The sequence below is a fragment of the Carcharodon carcharias genome, chromosome 3 (genome assembly GCF_017639515.1).
Source record: "Carcharodon carcharias isolate sCarCar2 chromosome 3, sCarCar2.pri, whole genome shotgun sequence".
NCBI classification, from domain to species: domain Eukaryota; kingdom Metazoa; phylum Chordata; class Chondrichthyes; order Lamniformes; family Lamnidae; genus Carcharodon; species Carcharodon carcharias.
Genome location: NC_054469.1, coordinates 122987513 through 123011106, shown reverse-complemented (window position 1 = coordinate 123011106; position 23594 = coordinate 122987513). Strand labels below are relative to the sequence as shown.

General features: G+C 44.2%; 1 protein-coding gene across 3 annotated transcripts in view; it reads right to left on the bottom strand.

Moving 5' to 3' along the window:
- Positions 1 to 23594, bottom strand: part of scin (scinderin) — a 153701-nt gene that overhangs the window by 117640 nt on the left and 12467 nt on the right. For all 3 annotated transcript variants that reach the window (XR_005942622.1, XM_041184253.1, XM_041184252.1), the window contains exon 3: positions 7887 to 8048. Coding sequence is in view for 2 of the 3 variants with exons in the window: in XM_041184253.1 (XP_041040187.1) it covers positions 7887 to 8048 (162 nt within the window). In the remaining variant the exon portion in view is untranslated. The remainder of the gene's footprint in view (positions 1 to 7886; positions 8049 to 23594) is intronic.

Below are 23594 nucleotides of genomic sequence, written 5' to 3'. Positions count from 1 at the left end.
TAAGCTGGTTTAAGGTGAGGGGTGTGGGGGGAGAGAAGGGGGATGGGGGGGTGTGGTTGTAGGGACAAGCAAGCAGTGATAGGAGCAGATAATCAAAAGATGTCACAGACAAAAGAACAAAGAGGTGTTGAAGGTGGTGATATGATCCAAGAGAATGTGCTAATTAAGAATGGATGGCAGGACACACAGGGTACAGCTATAGTGGGGGAGGGGTGAAATTAGGCTAAGGGCATAAAAGGTATAGATTTAAAAAGAATGGCAATAGGTGGGAAAAGAAAAATCTATATGAATTATTGGAAAAAACAAAAGGGAGAGGGAAGAAATGGAAAGGGGGTGTGGATGGAGGAGGGAGTTCAAGATTTAAAGTTGTTGAATTCAATATTCAGTCCGGAAGGCTGTAAAGTGCCTAGTTGGAAGATGAGATGCTGTTCCTCCAGTTTGTGTTGAGCGTCACTGGAACAATGCAACAAGCCAAGGACAGACATGTGGGCAAGAGAGCAGGGTGGAGTGTTAAAATGGCAAGCGACAGGGAGGTTTGGGTCATTCTTGCGGACAGACCGCAGGTGTTCTGCAAAGCGGTTGCCCAGTTGCGTTTGGTCTCTCCAATGTAGAGGAGACCGCATTGGGAGAAAAGAATGCAGTAGACTAAGTTGGGGGAAATGCAAGTGAAATGCTGCTTCACTTGAAGGGAGTGTTTGGGCCCTTGGACGGTGAGGAGAGAGGAAATGAAGGGGCAGGTGTTGCATTTTTTGCGTATGCATGGGGAAGTGCCGTAGGCAGGGGTTGAGGAGTAAGGGGTGATGGAGGAGTGGACCAGGGTGTCCCAGAGGGAACGGTCCATACGGAATGCCGCCGGGGGGGTGAAGGGAAGATGTGTTTGGTGGTGGCATCATGCTGGAGTTGGTGGAAATGGCAGAGGATGATCCTTTGAATGCAAAGGCTGGTGGGGTGATAAGTGAGTACAAGGGGGACCCTATCATGTTTCTGGGAGGGAGGAGAAGGCGTGAGGCCGGATGTGCGAGAGATGAGCCGGACACGATTGAGGGCCCTGTCAACGACCGTGGGCGGAAAACCTCGGTTAAGGAAGAAGGAGGACATGTCAGAGGAACTGTTTTTGAAGGTAGCATCATCAGAACAGATGCGACGGAGGTGAAGGAACTGAGAGAATGGGATGGAGTCCTTACAGGAAGCAGGGTGTGAGGAGCTGTAGTCGAGGTAGCTGTGGGAGTCGGTAGGCTTGTAATGGATATTGGTGGACAGTCTATCACCAGAAATTGAGACAGAGAGGTTAAGGAAGGGAAGGGAAGTGTCAGAGATGGACCATGTGAAAATGATGGAGGGGTGGAGATTGGAAGCAAAATTAAGAAATTTTTCCAGGTCCTGATGAGAGCATGAAGCAGCACCGAAGTAATCATCTATGTACCAGAGAAAGAGTTGTGGGAGGGGGCCGGAGTAGGACTGGAACAAGGAATGTTCCACATACCCCATAAAGAGACAGGCATAGCTGGGGCCCATGCGGGTACCCATAGCCACACCTTTTATTTGGAGGAAGTGAGAGGAGTTAAAGTAGAAATTGTTCAGTGTGAGAACAAGTTCAGCCAGATGGAGTAGAGTAGTGGTGGATGGGGATTGTTCAGGCCTCTGTTCGAGGAAGAAGCTAAGGACCCTCCGACCATCCTGGTGGGGGATGGAGGTGTAGAGGGATTGGACGTTCATGGTGAAGAGGCGGCGGTTGGGGCCAGGGAACTGGAAATTGTTGATGTGACATAAGGTGTCAGAGGAATCACGGATGTAGGTGGGAAGGGACTGAACAAGGGGAGAGAGAAGGGAGTCAAGATAACGAGAAATGAGTTCCGTGGGGCAGGAACAGGCTGACATGATCCGTCTGCCGGGACAGTCCTGTTTGTGGATTTTGGGTAGGAGGTAGAAGCGGGCCGTCCGAGGTTGGGCGACTATCAGGTTGGAAGCTGTGGGAGGAAGATCCCCAGAGGAGATGAGGTCAGTGACAGTCCTGGAAACAATGGTTTGATGTTCAGTGGTGGGGTCATGGTCCAGGGAGAGGTAGGAACAAGTGTCTGTGAGTTGACGCTCAGCCTCCGCGAGGTAGAGGTCAGTGCACCGGACAACAACAGCACCACCCTTGTCAGCGTGTTTTATGACAATGTTAGGGTTGGAGTTAAGAGAACACAGTGCAGTAAGTTCAAAGAGAGACAGACTAGAATGGGTGAGAGGAGCAGCGAAATTGAGACTGTCTCTCTCTGAACTTACTGCACTCTGTTCTCTCAGGTCCAACTCTAACATTGTCATCAAACCCGCTGACAAGGGTGGTGCTGTTGTTGTCTGGCGCACTGACCTCTACATCGCGGAGGCTGAGCGTCAACTCGCAGACACTTCCTCCTACCTCTCCCTGGACCATGACCCTACCACTGAACATCAAGCCATTGTTTCTAGCATTGTCACTGACCTCATCTGCTCTGGAGATCTTCCTCCCACAGCTTCCAACCTGATAGTTGCCCAACCTCGGACGGCCCGCTTCTACCTCCTACCCAAAATCCACAAACAGGACTGTCCCGGCAGACGGATCATGTCAGCCTGTTCCTGCCCCACGGAACTCATTTCTCGTTATCTTGACTCCCTTCTCTCTCCTCTTGTCCAGTCCCTTCCCACCTACATCCATGAGTCCTCTGACACCTTACGTCACATCAACAATTTCCAGTTCCCTGGCCCCAACTGCCTCCTCTTCACCATGAACATCCAATCCCTCTACACCTCCATGCCCCACCAGGATGGTCTGAGGGTCCTTAGCTTCTTCTTCGAACAGTGGCCCGAACAATCCCCATCCACCACTACTCTACTTCGTCTGGCTGAACTTGTTCTCACGCTGAACAATTTCTCCTTTAACTCCTCTCACTTCCTCCAAATAAAAGGTGTGACTATGGGTACCTGCATGGGCCCCAGCAATGCCTGTCTCTTTATGGGGTATGTGGAATATTCCTTGTTCCAGTCCTTCTCCAGACCCCTCCCACAACTCTTCCTCCGGTACATCGATGATTACTTTGGTGCTGCTTCATGCTCTCTTCAGGACCTGGAAAAATTTCTTAATTTTGCTTCCAATCTCAACCCCTCCATCATTTTCACATGGTCCATCTCTGACACTTCCCTTCCCTTCCTTGACCTCTCTGTCTCAATTTCTGGTGACAGACTGTCCACCAATATCCATTACAAGCCTACCGACTCCCACAGCTACCTCGACTACAGCTCCTCACACCCCGCTTCCTGTAAGGACTCCATCCCATTCTCTCAGTTCCTTCGCCTCCATTGCATCGATTCTGATGATGCTACCTTCAAAAACAATTCCTCTGACATGTCCTCCTTCTTCCTTAACCGAGGTTTTCCACCCACGGTCGTTGACAGGGCCCTGAGCCATGTCCGGCCCATCTCTCGCACATCCGCTCTCACGCTTTCTCCTCCCTCCCAGAAACATATTAGGGTCCCCCTTGTCCTCAGATATCACCCCACCAGCCTCCGCATTCAAAGGATCATCCTCTGCCATTTCCGCCAACTCCAGCATGATGCCACCACCAAACACATCTTCCCTTCACCCCCCGGTGGCATTCCATAGGGATCGTTCCCTCTGGGAAACCCTGGTCCACTCCTCCATCACCCCCTACTCCTCAACCCCACCTACGGTACTTACCCATGCATACGCAAAAGATGCAACACCTGCCCCTTCATTTCCTCTCTCCTCACCGTCCAAGGGCCCAAACACTCCTTTCAAGTGAAGCAGCATTTCGCTTGCATTTCCCCCAACTTAGTCTACTGCATTCTTTGCTCCCAATGTGGTCTCCTCAAAATTGGAGAGACCAAACGCAAACTGGGTGGCCGCTTTGCAGAACACCTGCGGTCTGACCGCAAGAATGACCAAAACCTCCCTGTCGCTTGCCATTTTAACACTCCACCCTGCTCTCTTGCCCACATGTCTGTCCTTGGCTTGTTGCATTGTTCCAGTGAAGCTCAACACAAACTGGAGGAACAGCATCTCATCTTCCAACTAGGCACTTTACAGCCTTCCGGACTGAATATTGAATTCAACAACTTTAAATCTTGAACTCCCTCCTCCATCCACACCCCCTTTCCATTTCTTCCCTCTCCCTTTTGTTTTTTCCAATAATTCATATAGATTTTTCTTTTCCCACCTATTGTCATTCTTTTTAAATCTATACCTTTTATGCCCTGTTAGCCTTATTTCACCTCTCCCCCACTATAGCTGTACCCTGTGTGTCCTGCCATCAATTCTTAATTAGCACATTCTCTTGGATCATATCACCACCTTCAACACCTCTTTGTTCTTTTGTCTGTGACATCTTTTGATTATCTGCTCCTATCACTGCTTGCTTGTCCCTACAACCACACCCCCCCCATCCCCCTTCTCTCCCCCCACACCCCCCACCTTAAACCAGCTTATATTTCACCCCTCTCCTGATTTTACTCAGTTCTGTTGAAGGGTCATGAGGACTGGAAACGTCAACCTTGTTCTTCTCTGCCGATGCTGCCAGACCTGCTGAGTTTTTCCAGGTAATTCTGTTTTTGTTTTGGATATCCAGCATCCGCAGATTTTTGTTTTTATCTCAGTATTCCATCACACTCCTGACTTGTGCCTTGTAGATGGTGGACAGGCTTTGGGAAGTTAGAAGTTGAGTTACTTGCCACAGGATTCCTAGCCTCTGACCTCCTTGTGTAGCCACAGTATTTATATGGCTAGTCCAGTTCAGGTTCTGGTCAACCCAGCAGGATGTTGACAGTGAGGGGTTCAACAATGATAATGGCATTGAATGTCAAGGGGTGATGATTAGATTCTCTCTGGTTGGAGATGATCATTGCCTGGCACTTGTGTAGTGTGAATGTTACTTGCCACTTGTCAGTCCAAGCCTGGATATAGTCCAGGTTTTGCTGCATTTAGACATGGTGTGATTCAATATATGAGGACTCGTGAAAAGTGCTGAACTTTGTGCAATCATCAGAGAATATCTGACCTTATGATGGAAGGAAGGTCATTGCTGAAGCAGTTGAAGATGGTTGGGCCAAGGACACTACCCTGAGGAACTCCTGCAGTGATGCCCTGGAGCTGAGACCTCCAACAAACACAACCATCTTCTTTTGTGCGAGGTATGACTCCAACCAGAAGAGACCTCCCCACCCTGATTCCCAACAACCTCAGTTTTGCTCGGGCTCTTTGATGCCACACTCTGTCAAATGTGGCCTTGATGTCAAGCGCAGTCACTCTCATCTGACTTCTGAAGTTCAGCTATTTTGTCCATGTTTGAACCAAGGATGTAATGACGTCAGCAACTGAGTGGTAGAACCCAAACTGAGCATCAGTGAGCAGGTTATTGCAAAGCAAGTGCTGCTTGATAGCACTGTTGATGACCCCTTCCATCAGTTTGTTGATGATGATTGGTTTTGTCCTGCTTTTTGTGCACAGGATATACCTGGGCAATTTTCCACATTTCCAGGGAGATGCCAGTGCTGTAGCTGTACTGGAACAGCTTGGCTAGGGGCGTGGCAAGTTCTGGAATACAAGTCTCCAGTACTATTGCTGCATCCAATACCCCATTTCTTAACACCACATGGAGTGAATTGAATTGGCTGAAGACTGGCATCTGTGATGCTGGGGACCTCTGGAGGAGGCCAAGATGGATCATCCACTCAGCACTTGTTGCAAATGCTTCAGCCTTATCTTTTGCACTGATATGCTGGGCTCCCCTATCATTGAGAATGGGGATATTTGTGGAGCCTTCCCTTCCAGTGAGCTGTTTAGTCATCCACCACCATTCATGACTGGATGTGGCAGGGCCGCAGAGTTTGGATCTGATCCTTTGGTTGTGGAATCACTGAGCTTTGTCTATCACTTGCTGCTTATGCTGTTTGGCACACAAGTAGTCCTGTGTTGTAGTTTCACTAGGTTGACAGCTCATGGTTGCTGCTGCACCTGGCATGCCCTCCTGTATTCTTCATTTAACCAGGGTTGATCCCCTGGCTTGGTGGTAAAGGTAGAGTAGGGGGTATGCTGAGCCATGAGGTTACAGATTGTGATTGAGTACAATTCTGCTGCTGCTGATGGCCCACAGCGCCTCATGGTTGCCCAGTCTTGAGATGCTAGACCTGTTCGAAATCTATTCCATTTAGCACGGTGGTAGTGCCGCACAACACAATGGAGGGTATCCTAAATGTGAAAATGGGACTTCGTCTCCACAAGGACTGTGTAGTGGTCACTCCCACCGATACTGTAATGGACAGATGCATCTGCGGCAGGCAAGTTGGTGAGGATGAGCTCAAACATGTTTTCCTTTCTTGTTGGTTCCGTCACTACCTGTTACAGATCCAGTATAGCAGTTATGTCCTTTAAAACACAGCTAGATCACTCTGTAGTAGTGCTACCGAGCCACTCTTGGTGACAGACATTGAAGACCCCGCCCAGAGTACAGTCTGCACCCTTGCCACCTTCAGTGTTTCCCCCAAGTGGTGTTCAACATGGAGGAGCACTGATTCATCAGCTAACGGGGGAACGGCACATGGTAATCAGCAGGAGTTCCCTTGCGCAAGTTTGACCTGATGCCATCAGACTTCATGCGGTCCAGAGTCTTTGTTGAGGAGTCTCAGGGCAACTTCCTCCTGACTGTGTAGCCCTATGCTGCCAACTTTGCTGGGTCTGTCCTGCTGGTGAGACAGGACATTCCTTTTAGACCTTGGTTTGGTACAACTGAGTGGCTTGTAGTTAAGAGTCAACCACATTGCTATGAATCTGGAGTCACGTGTAGGCAAGACCAGGTAAGCGCGGACGGCAGATTCACTTCCCTAAAGGGCTTTCATGAACTAGGTGGGTTTTTTTTTTTACGATATTCAACAATGGTTTCATGGTCATCATCAGGCTTTTAATTCCAGGTTTTCAGTGGATTGAAATTTTACATTCTGCCATGGTGGGATTCAAACCCAGGTCCCTGAAGCATTACCCCGGGTCTCTGGGTTACTAGTACAGTGACAATACCATTGCACCACCACCGTCCTTTAATTGTAAATATAATATAGCTTTTCAATATAGCAAGATATTTAAGATACTACACCAAACATTAAACTGCCTTCCTACTCACTGCAGCACTTGCATCAAAGAACAAAAAGGAGGGGCAGATCAGGAGCTCAACTGATCTTTTTAGATCAGAGTGCCCTTTGCCTCAGGCTCAAAGCAAGATGACTCAACAGCAATGTATTTCCTTGGCATATCTAGCTGACAGAAATATTGCTGCCATATTCACCATATCCTAAAACTCCTTCCTAGCTTTCCAATTGTTTAAAAGTCAAATAAAATTATAGTAGAGAGATGATGAATTTACATTTACAACAGAAGAGCTGTCCACAAGATTAAGAATTACAAGAAAGTAGACCACATTAGAATTGATCATTTATGGAATTTAACATGTTAACTTAGTTTCCTAGGTATAATTATAGATTAATAATATTTTTTGCAGATTTACATTTCTACTAATAGTGTACCATCCAATGTTGCTGCATTGTAAACTAATACCCTTAGTTTTTTCAGCTTTCTTTGGATTGCATTTTATTACAAAATATGTATAGTTTTATAGTTCATCCTGAGTCAAAAAATGAAAATAGTATTGAGTTGTGCCCAAGAGTTATATTCAGGAGCCATTCAGTGTTCGGGGATTGTAAATAATCATTCTCCAAGCTCTGTTGTATGTTTAATCCTCCACTTAACAGCAGTGTGATGAAACTGAAAGATACCCACAGCACAAGTGAAAGACATCAATTATATCAGAAGGGATTATGTTTTTTGAATTATAGTCATGAAGCAAGATTTCCTCTCAACTTACTGCTCCCAGGTCTATGATGAAACAATCTCCTTTATTAAAGCTGGCCCAGCTGAGAGGAACTTCTGTTGCTCTGACAATCCTCCTGCCTTTAATATGCAGCAATCTCTTTGCGGAAAGGTCATTTGTAACAACATGGGTAAACCCAGATGCCACACCACCAGCCTAAGAAAGCAACAGAAACACAAATGTAAATGGATTTTTGTGCATGTCATTAGATATGCTAATATAAGATATTAAGAAGGAATCTACTTAGGAAACTGAAATACCAAAAAACTACAGGCTGCAAAAATTATTATTAACTGAGTAAAAGTGTTTTTTTCATGATTAACTGTAACAGTTAACATATTTTTGCCTGGTTAGGCATCAGGCAACCTCAGCTCACAGAACAGTGAGGATTGAACAGCTCTTCCAAGCCAGCATGTTTCCTCGTGGTGGAAGTTTGTATTCCAGGAAGACACAGTGGAACAGCATTTCAGTGTTACTGGCCACAATGGCTGGCACTTCAGGCAGTTATGCAATGTTGATACATAATTTGCCAAGATGTTTCAAAACTTTCTGCTTCACTGAATCTTAAATAATCAACAATAGTATCCTCACATATCAATCATTGGACAGCGACAACAAACAGTTACATGCCTGAAGATTGATGATGAACGCAGCCTTCATGAGCAATCTGGCTGCAGATGCAAAATGCTTTCATGAAATCAATAAATGCGTATAGCCAGAGTAGCAACTGGAGAAGGATTCTAGAAAGGAAAAAGGGTGAAAGGAAAGGTCCCTTGCACTCAGTTTGGAATGCTTGAAGGATCCAGATAAATTGAAGTGAGAGCCTGTCTATAAAATTTATAAAGTATCTTCTCGTTTATTGGTCTCTGTACAACAAGTACTGAAAACATAACATTGGGATATACTGATATAAATATAAAAGAATACAAAAGACAGAGAGAGGGTTAAAAACAGAAGTAGTCACAATCTTGATTAAAGAAACAATCATAGCTGTGAGGAGGGATGTTTTGCTAGAACAATCATCAAATAAGGCCATTTGAGTTAAACTGAAGAACAAAAAAGGGGTAATTGCATTAATAGGCGCATCCTTTAGATCTCCAAACTGTCAGAGGGAGATGGAATAGAATACATCCAGGTTAATTTCTAAAAAGTGCAAAAACAATATGACAATAATCGTTGGGGATTTCAACAACTCTACTATGGCTAGAGTTTTTACCTCGTCAGGCAGGCACACGCCCGACCCGAACAAGCGTAAAATGACGCACAATGACGCCGGGCGAGCGTCACATCATTGGGCACTCGCACGACATTTTGGTCGGTGAGCACGCACAGAGTCGGCAGTGTGCCCGCCAACAATTAACAGGCTTACTTAGGCCATTAAAGTCCCAATCAAGTGTAATGTTTTGCTTCCCATCCAGCCTTACGGTTGGTGGGCAGGCAAAAAGGCCAAGCTACTTTTGTATTTTTAGGAAACCTCATCCACAGGCAAGATGAGGTTTCCAACAGCAATCAAAAATTAAATTAAGATTTTAACATTTCATTAATAACATATCCCTGCTCATGTGACAGGGTCACATGAGGGGACATGTTTTGTAACATTTTTAAATCTTTATTTTTGATTTTTTATATCTTCAGCTCCCTGAGGCAATTCTGTGCCTCAGAGAGCTTTTCCTGCACGCACCCGCGCGCATGCACCAAGTTCCTCGCTCGCCGTCCCCCCCCCCCCCCACACACACAGGCAGGGCTGAGCGCTGCAGCACGCGTTTCGCTCTGGGTGGACCTTAATTGGCCCGCCAGCATGAAATCGCAGTCCGACTCTGACTACAGGCGGCAGCCAGCTTCCCAAATGCTCTCACCTGCCCCTGACAAGGGCAAAATCCTAGCCTATATGTTGGGATAGAATCAGTACACAAAGTATAGATGGTGCAGAATTCTTAAAGTGCATTCAGAAGCACTTTTGTAGCCAGCGCATAGAAAAGTCAACAAGAGTAGGCGCAATTCTAAAAACGTTTAAGGAATGAATCTGAGCAGATGGATGGGTATCAGTGGGAGAGTATTTTGGTGGTCATATGTGAGTTATATTTAGTGTAGTTATGGAAAAGGGCAAAGATACATCAGTAGAAAAAGTTTTCAATTGGGAAAAGGCCCATTTTACTCAGCGGATATGTGGTTAATCAAAAATAGGCTGGAAACGGCTACTTGAAGGGAAATCGGTGTCCAAACAGTGAGGGGAGATAAAGGGAGCTCAGATCAAATATATTCCCAGATAAAGGGTGGAGCTCCTAAATCTAGACCTCTGGTTGTCAAAGAGCAGAGAGAAGAGGATAAGGCAAAAAAAGGGAAGCTTATATCAGATACCAAGTGTTCAAAACTACAGAAACCCGAATGAAATATAAAAAGTGCAGGGGTGACATTACAGAGGAAATTAAGAAAGCAAAGAGAGGACATGGAAGAAATTGGTAAGCAGAATCAAGGAAAAGCCAATCACCCAAAGATGTCCTACAAATAAATAAAAGGCAAGAGGATAAATAAAGAAAGGTTGGGCCTATTGGGGTCCATATACCATTGTGTACTATTTACAAGATGCACTACAGCAATTCAACAAGGCTCCTTCAACAGCACTTTATAACCCTTAACCTCTACACCTAGAAGGCCAAGGGCAGTATATGCGTGGGGAAAACTGCATCTACAAATTCCCCTCCAAACTACACACCGTCCTGACTTGGAACTTTATTCCTTTAATGCCACTGGGTCAAAATACATGAAGTCTCACCCTAACAACACTCTGGGTGCACCTATGCCACATGGCTCACCACCATCTTCTCAAAGCAAAGAGGGATGGGCAACACATGCTGATCTAGCCAGTGATGTCTACATTCTGCGAAAGAATAATATAAAAACTAGTAACCTGCGTGTAGAGGCAGAAGTCATGGACATGGTTCTTAATTAATAATCTTGGCTGAATTTTCCTGACTTTGGCGGGGAACCTGACATCAGAACCATTTCTGGGTCCTAACGCTACTAGAGTCAGAGGTGAGCTGACAGATGGAATCTTCCGGAAGGTATCCAATTATGGATGACTGGTGAGTTCCTTATGATGGAGACCCAACAGCAGAGCCTGCAGCTCTGTACAGACACCAGCTCCACCAGCAGAGGCGGGTGTTGCTGAGGCAGATAGGGAATCGTGAGAATACATCAAAATGAACCCACACCACAGCAAGCAGTGGGCGGTGTAACCCCTCCACAAAATTTGGTTTTGGCTGTGGCAGCCTTCATCCTGCCAGTTCCTTCAGCGGGGCACCAGTGGTCCCCTGTCCTGCCACCAGGAGGGTGCTTCTAGAGAGCTAGCAGGTTCTGCACTGTGGGCAGTTCCCTCAGAAAATGGCCTCCAATTAAGCTCTTAAGTGGGGTAATTAGAAGTGTATCTAGTTGGAATGTTCTGCTGACTCTCTTCACCAGCCACCCAGGAAGGTCCCACTGGAGGAAGAAATGGTTTCCACTATTTTCCCAGTTCCACTACCTTCAGCCCCACATCCATGGGGCTTGGAACCTTGGGGTGTCCACAGATTCTCTGAAGGTAGCAAGACAGGTAGATAAGATAGTCAAGTCATATAAGATACTTTCCTTCTGCTGACTGAGGCTTATAAGGGCAGAAGACTATGCTAGGATTGTATACAACATTAGTTAGGCCACAGCTCAAGTTCTACATGCAGTTCTGATCACCACATTATAGGAAAGATGTGATTACAGAGGGTGCAGAAATTACCAGAACTAGAAAACTTTAACTATGAGGTAAGTTTGGATAAACTGGAATTGTTTTCTATATAACAGAGGAGGCTGAGGGAACTTCTGATTGAGATATATAAAATGATCAGGTGCCTAGATATAATGGGTAGGAAAGACTGGTTTCCCTTAGCAAGAAGATCAATATCTGGGTCATCGATTTAAAATAATTAGTAGATGGATTAGAGGGGAGTTAAGAAGAAATTTGGCATTCAGGGGGTGGTGGTGATCTTGAACTCACTACCTGAAAGGATGACAGAGGCAGAAACCCTCATCCTATTTAAAAATACTTAGGTTTGCCCTTCAAGTGCTATAACCTACAAGGCAACAGATCAAGGACTGGACAGTGGGATTAGGGTGGATCACTTTTTTCTGGCTGGCATGGGAACAATGGGCCAAATTGTTGCCTTCTGTGCCATAAATGTTGTATGATTCTATGATGAGATAATTTGCTCATTGGAGAATTAATGGTAAAATAAGCATTCAATAATGATCTAACTTAGCAAAACAGGCTATAATCTTTTACATGTTAATGTGCACTTCCTAGTCACATAATTACTTTATAAATAAGTTGGTTGTAAATTATAATGCCAGGGGAGGTGGTTGGGCTTTTTCTTGTTGGAGACGATAATTACTTGGCACTTATACGATGCAAATGCTACTTGCCATTTGTCACCCTGTTCTTAACTGTTGTCCATACCCTGTGTAGGTTGGCATGCACTGCTTCGTTATTGGACGAGTTGTGAATGCAGCAAAACACCTTGGAATCTTTGAAAAACAGTCTCAGTTCTGAACTTATAATGGAGTTAAGGTCATTAATGATGAAGCATCTGAAGATGATTGGCCAAGAATCCTGTCCCATGGAAGTTTTGCAATACATCTTGGGGCTCTGGTAATTGTTTTCTGACAACCACAAAATCTTCCTCTGTGTTAGATATGACTCCAGCCACTGGAAAATTTGGTGACAGATCCCTAGTGACTGAATTTTTGTTAGGCCTCCTTGATTCCATTCATATCAGACTTCCACAGTCTCAAATTTCCTTTAGAAGCATGTAGGTTTGGAGCCATTGGTGGTAATGCCTTCAGTTTCCTAGTCCCCAAGCCCTGGAATTCCTTCCCTCTGCCTCAGTGTTCTTTAACTTGTTTTCTTCCTTTATGACACTCCTTAAAATCTACATCTTTGAGCAAGCTTTTCATCACCTGACTTAATACCTCCTCATGTGGCTCAGTGTCTTACTTTGTTTTATAATGCCCCTGTGAAGCACCTTGGGATGCTTCTTTATGTTAAAAGTGTCTGTGAGTTGTTGTTTTAATTAGTTGTCATTAGCTACCTCGACCCCCTAAGAACCCTCACTTACTTCCTTCCCAAGATTTGATCCCATGTTACGTGGACAACAGGTACCAGGAGCTCTTCACAAATCACTTGTCATGCAGCACTACTCACCATAAAACATATGACTACAATAGCACCACACTTTTGAATACATCATTTCCCACTGAATGGTGATTCCAACAGCTGAGTGTGCAAAAGCTTCTGCAGCAACTGTTCTCCTCTATATAACCTTATCATGGCAGTATCAGACACTTGATAGTGTAAGGGGCTAAGATCTCACACTATATATTTTTATAAAATATGTTCAGATATTTTCATTACTATTTCTAAAATTTTAAAATGGAACAAACTTTAAAATGGCTGAATGTATGTGACTGCCAAACAAAAGAAGCTACCTGGCAGTTTGGGAAACGCTCACACCTCGTTATCCCTGAGGTGCCACTAACGACCACCTGTGGAGAGCTATACAAAGGCCATCTGTATTTAATAACCCAGGCTAGCCAACAGGAGTTGGGTCATCTGCTAAGACAAAGACCCTGCAACCTTCCTTTCAATTCCTAACAGCTGCGCGATTTAATGGTCTTTGGAATCCAGGTGATGGATACACACCCTTTGTTAAAGACCTGGTGGAGAGGTGGGAGTCATGTGACATGAGCTGCTAGCTTGTGGAACTAGTAATATTGCCCTGCTGAACTGCATAGCCTCAGTCTACTGTTTACCATCTAACTAATAGTTGCACAGACAAGGAACTCTGGCCTTCATCTACAATGCTTCTGATGGAAATTCTGTACCATCACCTGTACAGCTCATTCATCTCTGCATGCCTATCTCATTGTGTGAAGTCAATGCTACTGGAAAAGTGAATTTTCTAGCATCAGTTAACAGCTCACTGACCCTTGCGAAGGAATCCCTCATTAGGCTTTGATTCTGGACTCTGGAATCCAAGTGAAACAATATTTCTTTACTCTCTGGTCTCTGTACTGTAAATCTTTTTTTCTCTATTCCTCTCTTTAATATCTGAATGTGAGGGGGACATTGTGAACTCTCTTCATGTTTTTTGTGTATGTAGATAAACTAATCCTTTGAGTTCATCCTATCTCAAGTTTGCTAATAGAAAATTGGATCACCCCAAAACTGAGAGGTTGGGAAATACGCCACCACTTATAAATCAAAACACCTTTCTGTTTAGGGGTGGGTGGTGAGAGGAGAAATTAGTGCTTTTTAAATTAACCATTATCTAGTCTGTAATGATTGAGTTATGAGCATTTTCACATCTTGTTCTTCCACAGCTAACATTATAAGTCTATGAGATTCCTGATTTGCTAAATGATGCACATTTTCTCTCAGGGTGATGGAAGGACCTATAAAGAGCAGCTTATTCTATGCCAGCAAATTTAACACAGCAGGTTGCCAAATCAGGTTTTCTCATCTTAATCCATATCTTTGCTTATATTGCACCTTTTATAAACATTTAATATAACTTAAAAATAAAACTTATAGGACAATGATTTTGTTTCCTTTTTGGTATTGGAATGTTTGTAAAAATGAATAGCTAACTAGGGTGTACTTCTTTTAAATGGAATATTATGCATCTAAATTATTTAAATCTTTGGTGTGGGGGGAGTTTCACCTGCAAACATGGGAACATTTGGGCCAGGTAAGAAGCTAAAATGTTAATAATTTCAAACCAAATTCTAAACTACCTTAAATCTCATTTAACTGAGGTGAGTCAGGTGACCAATTCACTATAAGAAGGTCAGTCAGTCGATACCTTTTAAGGAGGCTGCATGTCTCCATTTTAACAACCTTTGTATTTTTAACCCATGTTGGCCCAGTTTCCCAAGCCTTAAGAACCCTGACAGGTAAAAAGGCAAGACCAGCTGGATGCATAAGGTCAGTGCATTTGCAGCATTGCATGTGGGATAAAGGAGAAGGAATGCTTCCTCATGGCCAACAAGCTGCTCTGTAAATTCCTTCGCAATCTGTCCAACTCCCCACGTCCATGATTTCCAATCCTCTATCTCCCCACCTGATCTGCCTGCTCTCTGCTTCCCCTGCAATTATAACCCCAGCAATGGCAATCTCTCTCTCCTCAGCCACCTTTTCCATCCCCAACAGTTGTCCCGCTCTCCCTGACCACCATCTTCATGCTCCCTGATAGCAATCTCTCTCTCCACCCCGACCAGCACCTCTGCCCCTCCATAATTTCTCCAATTCCCTTCCCCAACTAGAAGCCCTGGCAGCAATCTCTTCTTTTGCTCTTTTGCTGCGTTCTCCTCCCACAGGCTTTCGTGCCTGACAGGCCACCAGGCTGTCAATCACGCTGGTTGTCAGGCACAAGGCCTGTAGATAAAACTTAAAAGGCATCCTGCAGTTAACAACTGCTGGACATTCCAGGAACACATTTCCTCCCCCTCTCCTACTGGAAATCACTGTGAACTTCAAGAAAACTGATGTGTAAACTGACAAACCAAACACTGACTTTAAAACTGATTCATTGTGATGGCACCAAATTGAAATATTAGTAACGAACGCTTTTGGTTCACAATTTTAACACAGGGTTTAAATTAGGTTAAACAGCAATTAGAGAAATATCATTACATAGCTTAGTGTATTCATAAGTAATAATGTACAGCACCATTGTCACTCAATGTTTATGAATGGAGGATGGAGGAAGATCAACCAACTGTCAGCTTCAGCACATGTAATACGATTACATGTTGACAATGCAGTAAAATTGATGCAATTACACTTCAATACAAATTATATTCATCCATGGGCCAGGTTTGCCAAATACTTTTTAAGGTACAAAGTGCTTTGAAAAATAAACTTTTTTCTCTTACGATAAAGAAACTAGAAGAAATGCTAATTTGTTATGCAAGGATGATTAGAAATGATTCCACAGCCCAGGAAAATCCCCGCCCTGTGCTGAGTTAATTCATCAACAGTCACGGCAGCAGTGGGAGCTTTACATTTGGTCATGTGGTCTCTGGAATGTGGAGGGGAAATAATCAGGTGGACGTCCAGTTTCAAATAATTCATTATTCAGTCAGTCTTGTTGGGAGGCACTTGAAAGATTTTTGAGCTTTTCAATGCCAGCTTTAAGGAAACTGAAGGATTGACTGGAACCCTGGATGAATTACCTTCTAAAGGAGCTGAGTTTGATTAAAAGGACAGTTAAGCTTACAGTCCAGACTGTAAAAGTGAAATCTCTGGTCAGTCTCCTGGACTGTCTACGGTCAAAGACCAGGACAGTCTCTGGTCAATCTCATGGATAGTATCCAGTCAGTCTCCTGGATGGTTTTGTGAAAGGGTAATCATGTTTGACCAACTTGTTATTGTTCTTTGAGGAAGTAATGGTGTGGCACACTTGCACTTCTGAAACATAAAGACATAGAAAATAGGAGCAGGAGTAGGCCATTTGGCCCTTCGAGCCTGCTCTGCCATTCATTATGATCATAGCTGATCATCCAACTCAATAGCCTGCTCCCCCTTTCTCCCCATAACCTTTGATCCCTTTCACCTCAAGAGCTATATCTAACTCCTTCTTGAAAACATACATTGTTTTGGCTTCAACTACTTTCTGTGGTAACAAATTCCACAGGCTCACCACTCTCTGGGTGAAGAAATTTCTCCTCATCTCAGTACTAAATGGTCTACCCCGTATCCTCAGACTGTGACTCCTGGTTCTGGATTCCCCCACCATCGGGAACATCCTTCCTGCATCTACCCTATATAGTCCTGTTAGAATATTATAGGTTTCTATGAGATCCTCCATCATTCTTCTGAACGTCAGTGAATATAATCCTAACCGACTTAATCTCTCCTCATATATCAGCCTCGCTATTCCAGGAATCAGTCTGGTAGACCTTCGCTTCACCCCCTATATAGCAAGAACATCCTTCCTCAGATAAGGAAACCAAAAATGCACACAATATTCCAAGTGTGGTCTCACCAAGGCCCTGTACAATTGCAGCAAGACATCCCTGCTCCTGAACTCGAAACCACGCGCTATGAAGGCCAACATACCATTTGCCTTCTTTAGTGCCTGCTGTACCTGCATGCTTACCTTCAATGACTGGTATACGAGGACACCCAGGTCTCGTTGCACATTCCCTTCCCTCAATTCAGATAATAATCTGCCTTCGTGTTTTTGCTACCAAAGTGGATAACCTCACATTTATGCACCTTATATTGCATCTGCCATACATTTGCCCACTCACTCAGCTTCTCCAAATCACCCTGAAGCATCTCTGCATCCTCCTCACAGCTCACCCTCCCACCCAGCTTTGTGTCATCTGCAAATTTGGAGAAATTACATTTAGCTCCCTCATCTAAATCATTAATATATATTGTGAATAACTGGGGTCCCCAGCACCAATCCCTGCGATACCCCACTAGTCACTGCCTGCCATTCGGAAAAAAATCTGTTTATTTCTACTCTTTGTTTCCTGTCTGCCAACCAGTTTTCTATCCATCTCAAATCACTACCCCCAATCCCATGTGCTTTAATTTTACACGCCAATCTCTTGGGCAGAATTTTATGGCCCTGTTTCGGTGGGGACGGGGCAATAAAATGCGGCAGGCCATTATAAATCCCATTGATGACAACAGGAATGTAAAATCCCGCTGTCGTAAAATTCTGCCCCTTATGTGGGACTTTGTCGAAAGCCTTCTGAAAGTCCAAATAAACCACATCCACTGGCTCCCCCTCATCAATTCTACTAGTTACATTCTCGAAAAATTCTAGTAGATTTGTCAAGCATGATTTCCCTTTCGTAAATCCTTGCTGACTCTGTCCGATTCTGCCACTGTTTTCCAAGTGCTCAGCTATTAAATCTTTTATAATGGACTCTAGAATTTTCCCCACTACCGATGTCAGGCTGACTGGTCTATAATTCCCAGTATTCTCTCGACCTCCCTTTTTAAGTAGTGGGGTTACATTAGCTACCCTCCAATCTGTAGGAACTGTTCCACAGTCTATAGAAACTCAGAAGATGACCACCAATGCATCCACTATTTCTAGTGTCACTTCCTTAAGTATTCTGGGATGTAGATTATCAGACCCTGGGAATTTATCGGCCTTCAATCCCATCAATTTCTGTAACACTATTTCCCTGTTAATACTGATTTCTTTCAGTTCCTCCCTCTCACTAAACCCTGTGTTCCCCAACATTTCTGATATGTTTTTTGTGTCTTCCTTTGTGAAGACAGAACCAAAGTATGTATTTAGTTGGTCAGCCATTTCTTTGTTCCCCATTATAAATTCCCCTGTTTCAGACTGTAAGGGACCTACATTTGTCTTCACCAATCTTTTTCTCTTCAGATCCCTAAAGAAACTTTTACAGCCAGTTTTTATGTTCCCAGCAAGCTTACTCTCGTACTCTATTTTCCGCTTTTCAATCAATCCCTTGGTCCTCCTTTGCTGAATTCTAAAGTGCTCCCAATCCTCAGGTCTGTTGTTTTTTCTAGCCAATTTGTATGCCTCTTCCTTGGATCTAACACTATCTCTAATTCCCTTGTAAGCCATGGTTTGGCCACCTTACCTGTTTTACGCCAGGCAGGAATAAACAATTGTTGCAGTTCACCCATGCGCTCTTTGAACGTTTGCCATTGCCTCTCCACCATCATCCCTTTAAGTAATGTTTTTCAATCCATCATAGCCAACTCGCGTCTCATACCATCATAGTTTCCTTTATTAAGATTCAGGACCCTAATCTCAGAATCAACTACTTCACTCTCCATCTTGATGAAGAATTCTATCATATTATAGTCATTCATCCCCAAGGGGCCTCGCACAACTTGATTGCCAATTATTCCTTTCTCATTACACAATACCCAGTCTAGAATGGCCTGTTCTCTAGTTGGTTCCTCAATGTACTGGCCCAGAAAACCATCCCCTATACACTTCAGGAATTCTTCCTCTCTGGTATTGTTACTAATTTGATTTGCCCACTCAATGTGCAGGTTAAAGTCACCCATATTACAGATGTTCCTTTATTGCATGTGTCTCTAATTTCCTGTTTAATGCCATTCCCAACATCACCACTAGAGTTTGAGGGTCTATATACCAACCCCACTAATGTTTTTTGCCCCTTAGTGTTTTTCAGCTCTACCCGTACAAATTCCACATCGTCGGAGCTGATATCTTTCCTCACTATTGAGTTAATTTCCTCTTTAACCAGCAATGCAACTCCACCACCTTTTCCTTTTTGTCTGCCCTTCCTAAATACTGAATACTCCTGGATGTTTATTTACCATCCCTGGTCACCCTGCAGCCATGTCTCCGTAATCCTGACTATATCATACCTGTTTACATCTATTTCCATGGTTAATTCATCCACTTTATTGCAAATGCTCTTCGTGTTAAGGCACAAAGTTTTAAGGCAAGAGTTGACGTTTCGAGTCCTCATGACCCTTCAACAGAACTAGGTGAAGCCCAGGAAGGGTTGAAATATAAGCTGGTTTAAGGTGGTGGGTGGGGGGGTGGTTTGGGGTGGGGGGGGTGGTTGGTGGGGTTGGGTGGGGGGAGAGAAGTGGAGGGGGTGGTGTGGTTGTAGGCAAAAGCAGTGATAGAAGCAGATCATCAAAAGATGTCACAGACGGCAGAACAAAAGAACATATAGGTGTCGAAGTTGGTGATATTATCTAAACGAATGTGCTAATTAAGAATGGATGGTAAGGCACAAAAGGTATAGCTCTAGTGGGGGTGGGGGGAGCATAAAGGTTTAAAAATATTTAAAACTAATGGAAATAAGAGGGAAAAAGAAAAATCTAAATAAGTTATTGGAAAAAAACAAAAGGAAGGGGGAAGAAACAGAAGGGAGGTGGGGATGGAGGAGGGAGGTCAAGACCTAAAGTTGTTGAATTCAATATTCAGTCTGGAAGGCTGTAAAGTGCCTAGTCGGAAGATGAGGTGTTGTTCCTCCAGTTTGCGTTGGGCTTCACTGGAACAATGCAGCAAGCCAAGGACAGACATGTGGGCAAGAGAGCAGGGTGGAGTGTTGAAATGGCAAGCGACAGGGAGGTTTGGGTCATTCTTGCGGACAGACCGCAGGTGTTCTGCAAAGCGGTCACCCAGTTTACGTTTGGTCTCTCCAATGTAGACGGGACCGCATTGGGAGCAACGAATGCAGTAGACTAAGTTGGGGGAAATGCAAGTGAAATGTTACTTCCCTTCAAAGGAGTGTTTGGGCCCTTGGATGGTGAGGAGAGAGGAAGTGAAGGGGCAGGTGTTACATCTTTTGCATGGGCATGGTGAGCCTGTCTCTTTATGGGGTATGTGGAACATTCCTTGTTCCAGTCCTACTCCGGCCCCCTTCCACAACTCTTTCTCTGGTACATCGATGATTACTTCAGTGCTGCTTCGTGCTCTCGTTGGGACTTGGAAAAATTTCTTAATTTTGCTTCCGATCTCCACCCCTCCGTCATTTTCACGTGGTCCATCTCTGACACTTCCCTTCCCTTCCTTGACCTCACTGTCTCAATCTCTGGTGATAGACTGTCCACCAATATCCATTACAAGCCTACCGACTCCCACAGCTACCTTGACTACAGCTCCTCACACCCTGCTTCCTGTAAGGACACCATCCCATTCTCTCGGTTCCTTCGCCTCCGTCGCATCTGTTCCGATGATACTACCTTCAAAAACAGTTCCTCTGACATGTCCTCCTTCTTCCTTAACCAAGGTTTTCCACCCACGGTCGTTGACAGGGCCCTCAACCGTGTCCGGCCCATCTCCCACACATCAGCCCTCACGCCTTCTCCTCCCTCCCAGAAACATGATAGGGTCCCCCTTGTCCTCACTTATCACCCCACCAGCCTCCGCATACAAAGGATCATCCTCCGCCATTTCCACCAACTCCAGCATGATGCCACTACCAAACACATCTTCCCTTCACCCCCACTGTCGGCATTCCGTAGGGATCGTTCCCTCCGGGACACCCTGGTCCACTCCTCCATCACCCCCTACTCCCCAACCCCCACCTATGGCACCACCCCATGCCCACGCAAAAGATGTAACACCTGCCCCTTCACTTCCTCTCTCCTCACCTTCCAAGGACCCAAACACTCCTTTCAAGTGAAGCAACATTTCACTTGCATTTCCCCCAACTTAGTCTACTGCATTCGTTGCTCCCAATGCGGTCTCCTCTACATTGGAGAGACCAAACGTAAACTGGGCGACCGCTTTGCAGAACACCTGTGGTCTGTCCGCAAGAATGACCCAAACCTCCCTGTCGCTTGCCATTTCAACACTCCACCCTGCTCTCTTTCCCACATGTCTGTCCTTGGCTTGCTGCATTGTTCCAGTGAAGCCCAACACAAACTGGAGGAACAACACCTCATCTTCCGACTAGGCACTTTACAGCCTTCCGGACTGAATATTGAATTCAACAACTTTAGGTCTTGACCTCCCTCCTCCATCCCCACCCCCCTTCTGTTTCTTCCCCCTTCCTTTTGTTTTTTTCCAATAAATTATATAGATTTTTCTTTTTCCCTCCTATTTCCATTATTTTTAAATATTTTTTAATCTTTTATGCTCCCCCCACCCCCACTAGAGCTATACCTTTTGTGCCTTACCATCCATTCTTAATTAGCACATTCGTTTAGATAATATCACCAACTTCAACACCTATGTGTTCTTTTGTTCTGCCATCTGTGACATCTTTTGATGATCTGCTTCTATCACTGCTTTTGCCTACAACCACACCACCCCCTCCACTTCTCTCCCCCCACCCCCCCACTCCCTCACCCACCACCATAAACCAGCTTATATTTCAACCCTTCCTGGGCTTCACCTAGTTCTGTCGAAGGGTCATGAGGACTCGAAACGTCAACTCTTTTCTTCTCCACTGATGCTGCCAGACCTGCTGAGTTTTTCTAAGTAATTCTGTTTTTGTTTTGAATTTCCAGCATCCGCAGTTTTTTGTTTTTATCACAAAGTTTTAAGGCTTATCTTTTTAACATCACTTGTCCCATTCCCAACATTTTTTCACTGAGGACCTGTTTGGTTCTTGCTTTTGATTTCTCTGCCTATCACTTTTCTTATTCCCCTTTCTGTCTTTTGTTCTTGTCCTTGATTCCCCCTCATCTGACTCCTTGCATAGGTTCCCATCCTCTTGCCATTTTAGTTTGAACCCTCCCCAACCACTCTGGCAAATATTCCCCCTTGGACATCAGTCCCAGTCCTGCCCAAGTGTAACCTGTCCAGTTATTTTTTGATAAGGTGCCACATCAAAGGTTACCAGACAAAATAAGAGCTCATGGTGTAGGGTGTATCATATTAGCATAGATTGGGCATTGGTTAGCTAACAAGAAGCAGGGAGTAGGAATAAATCGGTCATTTTTGGGTTGACAGGTGAGTGCCACAGGGATTAATGCTGAGGCCTCAACTATTTACAATCTATATAAATGTCTTGGATGAAGGGACCAAATATATGGACCAAATGTTATTAAATTTGCTGATGATGCAAAAATGGGTAGGAAAGTAAGTTGTGAGGAGGGTATAAGGAGTCTGCAAAGTAATATAGATAGGTTAGGTGAGTGGGCAAAAATTGACAGATGGAATACAATGTGGGAAAATGTGAACTTTTCCACTTTAGCAGGAAAAATAAGAAAGCAGTATATTATGTAAATGGTGAGACATTACAGAACACTGTTGTACAGATGGATCTCGTTCTTCTGGTACATGAATCACAAAAATTTAGTATGCAGGTACAGCAAATGATTAGGAAAGCAAATGGAATGTTACAATTTATTGCAAGGGGAATGGAATATAAAAGTATGGATGTTTTGCTGCAGTTGTACAGAGCATTGGTGAGACCACAGCTGAAGCACTGTGTACAATTTTGGTCTCCTTATTTAAGAAAGGATAATAACACGTTAGAAACAAAGGTTGGACAGATTGAGACTATACCCATTAGAGTTTAGAAAAATGAGAGGTGATCTTATTGAAGCATATAAGATCCTGAGGGGAATTGACAGGGTGGATGCTGAGAGGATATTTTCCCTTATGAGGGACACCAGAACTATGGGACACAGTTTAAAAATAAGGAGGGGTCTTCTAGTCAAGATGGAGGTAAGGAGAAATATTTTCTCTCAGAGGGCCATTGGTTTGTGGAATTCTCTTCCCCAGAGAGCACTGGAGGCAGGATCATTGAATATTTTTAAGACTGAGTTAGATAGTTTCTTAATTGACAAGAGAGTCAAAGTGTATAGGGACAGAAAAATAGTGGCCACAGTCTGATTAAGCATGATCTTATCAAATGGCGAAGCAGGCTGGAGGAGCCAAATGGCTGACTCATTCTCATAATTTGTATGTTTGTATGTCATATGTTCTGACTATGAAGTTGCAGTCCATGAAGTTAACCGGGGATTGTCCAGAACATTGACTGGTGTCAGTCGAGGTGAACACTTCACAGGATGTCAATGGGCTATTAACCTCTCAGTCTCCCAAACTAGAAGAATTAGCCAATTCTGAGTTCTGAGTTGTACTTCTAATTAGGGCTATATGAATCTTTATCTGTAAAACTTATTATATTTTAATATTAATAAAAACAATTGATTCAAAAAGTTTGTCATCTTGG